The sequence below is a fragment of the Mus pahari genome, chromosome 5, assembly GCF_900095145.1.
Source record: "Mus pahari chromosome 5, PAHARI_EIJ_v1.1, whole genome shotgun sequence".
NCBI classification, from domain to species: domain Eukaryota; kingdom Metazoa; phylum Chordata; class Mammalia; order Rodentia; family Muridae; genus Mus; species Mus pahari.
In genome coordinates, this window is record NC_034594.1 from 153167317 (window position 1) to 153175730 (window position 8414).

Genomic DNA, 8414 nt, shown 5'->3' on the forward strand with positions numbered 1-8414 from the left:
GATTTAGGTGCTTTCCCAACCTTCTTGGTGTAGAGGTAAACAATCCTGTTGCCAGGGGTTCGAGACAGCCTAGTTTTGTTAGAGGCTGTGTTGTAGGAAAGCCTACGACGGTATGTCAAACGCTGGACCATCCTGAGTGCCTCTAAGCACCATCCCAGGAAGAGGTCTCTGTCCTTTCTTATCTCTTCTCTGTAGTCAACAAGACTTCTCAGCATCCTTAGATGCTGCTACTCACATGTTCTGTGATATCTACCAAGGATCAAGCAAACCACTTGGAACTCTCTCTCCCGTACAATATATTACCCAAGCGCTAACTTTGTGAACCCAGGCTGAGTGGACACCCCACTGGGATGTCTTGTAGTCTCTGCCCCTCAGTGTGACAGTGCCCAAAAGGAGCTTCGCATCAGGCTAAGCTCCTGTGACACAGCACTGTGCCAGAGGACACAGCAGTCACCCTCACACCCATGCCCTCTCACAGCTCTGTCCCCTCCCATCGCTCTCCACAGAACTCACAGCTGTATAGGGCCCAAGTGACAGGGCTCAGTTATTCTGTCACAAAAGGTATTTGAAGCTGTGGGGACTTTCTGGCACACATATTTTGTCTGACCCCCAACTATGGTGCTGAACAAGTCACAGGCCCTTTCTTGTGTCTACCTTCCCAATCCTGACAAGGCCATAGAGTAGGAAGTACACAAGCCAAGCACTGAAGAAGCTTGCTGGCTTCCCCCATGGGGTGCCTGGAGACAGGGGTAGAATGTCAGGCTGAGAGAGGCAGAGCCTGGCGATCAGATCTGACAGAAAGGTGGGGCCTCACCTCTCCAGGCCTCCATCCTCCAGTTCACGGTATTCTGACTTGGTCTAGGTGGAGAACTTCTCTAAGATGTAGGCAGCCAGGCCCACGGGAGAGTCATTCAGAGCACAGCCTGGATGGGAGGGGCAAGAGAGGGGTTCAAGCCTGGCCCCAGAGAGTATGTGACCCCAGGAGAGAGTGTGTGGGTGCCACAGAGGGACGGCAGGTCTAGCTGCGCACCCTACATCTGGAGACCTGGCCTGAGTAGCCTCATATAGCAAGTGGAGATCAATATTCCCAATAATCCCATGGGATTCACAGACCATATGGACTGTATCTTGGTGTAAAATTGATAGTTAATTACAAATAAATATTAATATATTCACTAGTTAAAATACAATTCCAGTCATTGAACCAGCAGGGGGCAGTATATGGGTAGCATTCCTGAGGCCTAGGTACCATGACCAGCATTAAACATCATGGCAGGGATTGCAGTACAGAAACCTCACAAGGGTCATGGTGAGCAAAAGGAGCAAGAACACGGAGTTCTTGCTGTGTGACTTCAGTCCCCGAAGGATAAGCACAGGCAACAGCGCCCTAGGGCCCCTAGTTAGGGAAGCAAGGGGGACTGACTATTCAGGTGCTGAGAGAGGCCATTGACTGAGTCTGGGAAATATGGATCTGTGTTTACAACATGTATAAGGGACAATGCTGGTGAGGTCTTCTGGGGAGTGTGGCTAGAAGGCAGGAGAGCCAGAGACTGACTTCTTTCTGTTGTATTTTGAATTTTTTACACTCCCAGTCATAGCACAAACATCTGTGTCACAACTGGAATGAAACCCTGACTTTATAAAGTGCTATTATGATCAGGAACTGTCCTTTGTGTGGGCATGGAGCTAACTTGGGAGCTGTGGAGGCTCCCCAGTGGGCAAACTGACTCCCAGGTGTCCTCTGAGTGGACTCAGGGGACATCCAGAGGTCTCCTGAGAGTCCTTGGAACTTCTAGGGCAGCAGTTCTCAACCTCTGGGTCGTGACATTTTTAGCGTCAAATGGCCCTTTCACAGGAGTCACATATCAGATACCCTGCATATCAAATATTTACATGACAATTTATAGCAAAGCAAAATTACAGTTCTGAAATAAGAAGAGAAATAATTTCATTTTTGAGAATCAAAGCTTGAGGAACTGTTTGAAAGAGTTGAAGCATTAGGAACGTTGAGAACCACTGATCTAGGAGTGGTCCCATCTAGCTTTGCCTTTTAGCTTCTTTACAGCTCTTTAAACGATGAAAACACAGTAAAATACAAATGACTCTGGGATTAAGAAGAAATACATTTTGTGGAGGTGTTTTATTTTCTTCTGTACTGGTAGCTGCATGTGGTGGTTTAACAGGTTGGAGACAAATATGCCCCCACTCAGCTGCCTCCTCAATGTCTCTGTTTGCTCCGAGATTTGGTGGCAGCCTAAGGCACACGGGCAGGCCTTGACTTTCTGCATCCTCTTGCTGCAACCTCCAGCACAGCTGGATTACAGGCCTTGCCTAGGCACCAGGCCCCTGTGTATCAATGGGCTTGGTTCCTCTGGGCACTAATGAGCCTTGTATTCACCACAAAATGATTTGTATTCTCCATACCTTTGAAAAAACTATTGTTTGTTTGAGCATTTATAATTTTCTTTATAAACCAAAATTTTTAGTTACTTTTCTTTTTTCTTTACAACCCCCCCCCCTCCCTAGTAAAGCGTCTTGCTATGTGGCCCAGGATGGCTTGAAACTCACTGTGTAGACTAGGCTAGTGTAAAACTTGTGGAGTTCCCCTAGCCTCTGTCTCTCATACGTGGAACTCTAGCTGTGGCGAATGACAGATCACTTGTCACACAGTGTGATGCCCTGATTCAGTTCTCAGGAGAGAAAACAAAGATTTTTGAATTCTTGCCAGGGATTTCTTGCTGTAAGCTGTGTTCTCAGGGGCAGTGAGATTCCCTCTGGGCCTCACGGCCCTGGTGTGCTTACCCACAGTGTCCGGCTTGGTGGCCTGGATGTGTAAGTAGCCACTCTCCCTCATGATGGTGTAGAAAACCTTCTCCTTATAGGGGTACAAGAGCTCAATATCCTTCTCTGTGTAGCCAAGAAATCTCCCAAAACGTTGGCCCAGGAGAGGGGTCAGGGTATAAACATATCTTGAAATGAAGGCCATATTCAGGTGCAGGCCTTTCACATGTCTGTGGGCAGAGTAACGGGCATAGGTGAGCTCAGCCGCTAGGAGAGGAGAGGAGAGGAGAGGAGAGGAGAGGAGAGGAGAGGAGAGGAGAGAAAAGGAGAGGAGAGGAGAGGAGAGGAGAGGAGAGGAGAGGAGAGGAGAGAAGAGGAGAGGAGAGGAGAGAGGAGAGGTTGCAGGACAGAAGAACACAAGCCAGCCTCCTTCAGCCCCTGTCCCTTTGGGGCATCCACAGCCTTGGAGGTAAGTGTTTGAGAAAGAGAAAAGTGTTCTTGAGTGTTCTTGTCAGGGCTGTTCTAGACCTTGTCCCACATAGACTACTATAGACCACTTCCTCTGCTATAGACAGCCACCACAACTACCCCAAGGGTCAACACACCCTATCCTACCCAATGAGGGAAGATCTGTTTCCTCTGTCCTAGGTTCACACNCATCNAGGNCTTNGAGACCTGGCTAAGGGAGTCTCAGACACTGCTGAAGANGGCCTGGGGTGAANGGTCCTGTGTCCTGTGTGGATTCCACCCACCCACAGAGCCTGGCGAGGCTGCGCCATGCCTATATGACTATGCAAACTTACTTGGGCACCATCTGGGCTATGTTGGTGCAGATGAGGGACCCCCAGTCCCCGCCTTGAATGTAGAATTTCTGGAAGCCCAGCCGTGACATCAGCTTGTAGAAGATTCTCGCAGTGGCCACNGAATTGAAACCTGGGTGAGAAGGGGGTAGAGAGGCTGCTCTGTGCGGTCGGGCGAGTGGTCTGCGGTCGCTGTACTCTGGGCTTCGAAGGAGTTTCTTGAGTACAGCAGCAGCAGCTAAAATAGCAAAACCTCACCAAACCCTAAGTGGACATTGGCTGCAGAGGAGCGAAGGCACCGCCCTGAGAAAGCAAGCAGTAACAGGGCCCTGCAAACATCCAGCAGAAGTCAGTGAGGGAAGTCGAGGCAGCCAGTTAGACTCCCGGTGGAGAAGTTTCTCCCCATGGATGAGACTCCACTGAAGGCATTTATTGTCATGGAATAAACAATAGAAGAGTCTGCTGGAAATAAGTTTGTCTTCTCAGCTGTCCTTTGGATGCAAAGGTTTTCTTTTTAAAGATTTATTTTTTTCATTTTATGTATCTAAGTACACCATTACTGTCTTCAAACACACTAGAAGAGGGTATCAGATCCCATCATAGATGGCTATGAGCCACCATGTGGTTGTTAGGGATTGAACTCATGACCTCTGGAAAAACAGTCAGTGCTCTTAACCGTTGAGCCATCTCTCTAGCTCAGGGTGCAATGTTTTTAATACTCTGAGCTGCTTGCTGTGATTCCCTCTCCCCGTTGCAGAGTCAGGGCCAGCCTGACCCAGGACTGAGTGTCCTGAAGAACACTTGCAGATAAACGTGCTTGAATCTCAAATAGGGACTTGCCGTGGGATGTCAGCAACCTTGCCTCCAGAGCCTGCTTCACTGAACTCCAAAATCACATGACAACTTACCAGTGCAATGAGCACTGAACGGGGAGTCTTGGGTAGGTGCTAAGGAGCCTGGGAAATTCCCCAGTCCTTCCTTTCCCCAGGCTAAGGAGACAGAAGCTCACAGGAGACCAGACAGAAGGAACTTTGGTGCCCCAAAGAAGACCCAGATCACAGTGCAATGGACCTGGCTATGTCTTCCTTAGGACATTGCAGCCACCAATGGGCCTGTGAGCCACAATGCATGGGGCTCAGGGTGGTGCTGTCCCCAGCAGGCAGTGTGATAACAGTCTGGATGTGTCCCCTTCAGGACTCTGTACCTTTCTTGCTGGATGCCTCTGAGAAGCCATAGCCAGGAATCGAGGGACAGATGACTTCAAACACATGCTTGTCACTCAGGCCGTGGTTCTTGGGGTCCGTCAGCAGCGGGATGATCTTGTAAAACTCATAGAAGGAGCCGGGCCAGCCATGCACCATCAGCAAGGGCTTTGGGGTCCGGCCTGAGGGTAGCTGGGGAGGCTTCACGTGGATGAAGTGGATGTCCAGCCCTGGGGACAAAGGTGGTCAGGCTGAGGGAAGGAGGTCCCACTGCAGGACAGTCCTGTGGAGCATCTATCATCCACATGTTCAGCTGACATAGGAAAGAGCTCATGGCCATCAGATTAAATGTCCTTGTCATGGCCGTGGTGTAGGTCAGCTTTACAGACAGTTCTAGGCACTGTGTATTCACTTACATGGGGCTATATTCTTGTAAAAATGTACTAGTTTAACTTATTCTTCAACTATTTTTAAATGTGCATAATATATATAGTATCTATAATACACTAGTATATACACAAACAGATATACTCATATATGTATCTTGATAGCATCCCACTCCTAAGGACTCCCCTCCCATGTTCTTGTTCTCTGATTTTCTAACCCACTGAGTTCAGGGAGTGCTGTCTGCATGTGCATGGCTCTGGCCAACCTAGAATCAGCTGCCACCCCAGAGAAAAAGGATTTCCCCTGCCTCAGCAGCTACCAGCAGCCAGCAGCTTCTCGCTGAAGGGAAGCCATGCTGGGATAACTGACTGCATTGACCTTGTGTGTGAACACGCATTGACCTTGTGTGTGAACACAGCAGTCACGTGCGGCTTTCATTCTGATGAACCTGCCTGACATTAAAAAGTTATAAGTTAAAATGCATTGAATACCCACTTATTTAGTGATTCAATAGATTGGCAGATCAATTACCTAGTATACATAAGGCCCCATGTTCAGTGCTCAGCAGCACACACACACACACACACACACACACACACACACACAGGAGTGCATTTCACATACCTAACTTGTCAAACAGGAAAGCTTAGCCTCCCAGTTCCCTGCAGAGTAGCTTGTTTCCTCTGTGGTACTGGGGTGAGTGAGAGTTGTGCCTAGAGTGAGTGTCACTAGCCTGGGAAAAGGCCCAAGTGTGGTTTCTGCAGAGTGCACCTTGACTTCACACCATAGTAAACCACGGTCTACGCCATTAGGGGCCTAGCTTGGGATTCATTGCTGTGAAGAGATACCATGACCATAACCACTCTCATAAAAGAAAACACTTAACTGGGACTGACTTAACGTTTCAGGGGTTCAGTCCATTATCATCATGGTGGGAAGCATGGCAGCAGGCAGCAGACATGGTGCTGGAGAAGGACCTGAGAAGTCTGCATCTTGATGCGCAGGCAGCAAAAGGAGGCTATGTTACTGGGCATAACCTGAGCATATATAGCCTCAAAGGTCACCTCCATAATGACACACTTCCTCCAATATGGCCACACCTACTGCAAAAAGGCCATATCTCCTAATATTTCGACTCCCCATGGGCCAAGCATTCAAACATGTCAGTCTATACAGGCCATTTCTATTCAAACCACCACAAAGGCCAAGGAGATTGTTTAACTCTGTATGTTGAGATTTGAAGTTCTCAGGCAAAAGTTCCAAAACCATACAAGGAAATCCTCCCAGGGCTGGAGAGATGGCTTGATGGTTAAGAACAGTGTCTGCTCTTCCAGAGGTCCTGAGTTCAATTCCTACATGGTGGCTACAACCATCTGCAATGGGATCTGAAGCTATTTTCTGGCGTGTCTGAAGACAGCTACAGTGTACTCACATACATAAAATAAAGACATCTTTAAAAACAGGAAAAAAAAAAAGAAATCTCCCAGGGATGGTACAACTAACTACTTTAATTTTGTTCTTTGTGATATTTATATTTATTTTTTTCTACAGTGAAGATGCATAAAACATTTAAGTTTTCCATATGTATGCACTGAAGCATACCTTATCATTTTCCAATTATAAAATTAAACTTTTTATATTCATTTTATTGCATGCATATCAGTGTTATCTTGCATGTATGCCTGTATAACATATGAATGCATGCTGTTTGCAGTCATAAGTCAGTACCCAATCTCTCTGTACAGAGGTCACTGCTGGGTGCTTGTGAGCCATCTTGTGGGTGCTGGGGATCCTATGCTCTTTTGGGGGGAGGTTGAGACAAGGTTTCTCTATGTAGCCTTGGCTGTCCAGAAACTCCCTCTGTAGACCATGCTGTCCTCGATAACAGAGATCCCCCTGCCTCTGCCACCTAAGTAATGGGATTAAGGGCGTGTACCACCATTGCCCAGGTCCAAACCTAAACCTTTTGCTTATTTATTACATATATCTTCTGTTCACTTTGTGGTGCTGGAGCTGGATCCGAGGCCCCGTACATTCGAGGCAAACAGTCCATATGAGCCACAGCCCTCACCTGCAGTGCCTGTCACTATGACTGTGAAAGCAGATCAATCTCTCAAGCTCAGACATCTGCCAGCAACACAGCATCCTGCACACAGTCAGCATCTCCCCACCACAGCATCCTGCACACAGTCAGCATCTCCCCACCACAGCATCCTGCACACAGTCAGCATGTCCCCAACACAGCATCGCGCACACAGTCAGCATGTCCCCAACACAACATCGTGCACACAGTCAGCATCTCCCCACCACAGCATCCTGCACACAGTCAGCATNACACAGCATCGCGCACACAGTCAGCATGTCCCCAACACAACATCGTGCACACAGTCAGCATCTCCCCACCACAGCATCCTGCACACAGTCAGCATCTCCCCATCACAGCATCCTGCACACACACAGTCAGCATCTCCCCATTACAGCATCCTGCACACAGTCAGCATCTCCCCAACACAGCATCCTGCACACACACAGTCAGCATCTCCCCACCACAGCATCCTGCACACAGTCAGCATCTCCCCACCACACCATCCTGCACATGGTTGGCATGTCCCCAGCCCACTTAGTCTCTTTCTCTGTGTTTCTCTGTTTAGACACCTCACATAGGTGGCATCGTGAGTCTGTCCTTTGTGAGTGACAATCGACACCCAGGACAATACAATATCCTGAAGATTTGCCCATGATGTCACACTGAAGAATTTATATTTTCGTTGTGAAACCTGTTCTCCAGTCCCAGTTTGACCCTCAGTTGTGAACCTCCTGCCTCTGCCTTCCAAGGGCTAGGACGAGAGACGACCACACAGTTTCACTGTCTTCCTTTTCAAAAGTGTATGACACTGATATACACGTCTAGGGCTGTGTGATTTGGGCTCTGGACTTTAATCTGACCTCACTTTTAAGGATCCTTCCCAGGACCCTGCCTGACCTGTGATCTTAGGTTTTTTTTAGTATTTTCCACTTTTCCGAGAAATACTTCCAGAATATAATTCCGTTTTAACAAAAAGAAAAGTCTATGTTTGTTCTATTTTGGAGCCTTAATTTTCCCACTTAATATCTCCCAGGTCCTCCTTCTCTGTAAGTAAACTTACTATCATCTTCAAGTTCATTTTAATGGATAATTTTTATCATTTTTGGACTAAACATCATGGTATGATGTCAGGGACCAGGTTGAGAAAACCCAGGCATC

General features: G+C 47.8%; 1 protein-coding gene across 1 annotated transcript in view; it reads right to left on the reverse strand.

Moving 5' to 3' along the window:
- The window catches only part of Ephx1 (epoxide hydrolase 1), a 23229-nt gene that overhangs the window by 7545 nt on the left and 7270 nt on the right, over positions 1-8414 (reverse strand). Inside the window, exons 4-5 of the mRNA XM_029539295.1 lie at positions 3585-3714; positions 2803-3011 (exon numbers count right to left, since the gene is read on the reverse strand). Coding sequence (XP_029395155.1) covers positions 2803-3011; positions 3585-3714 — 339 coding nt within the window. The remainder of the gene's footprint in view (positions 1-2802; positions 3012-3584; positions 3715-8414) is intronic.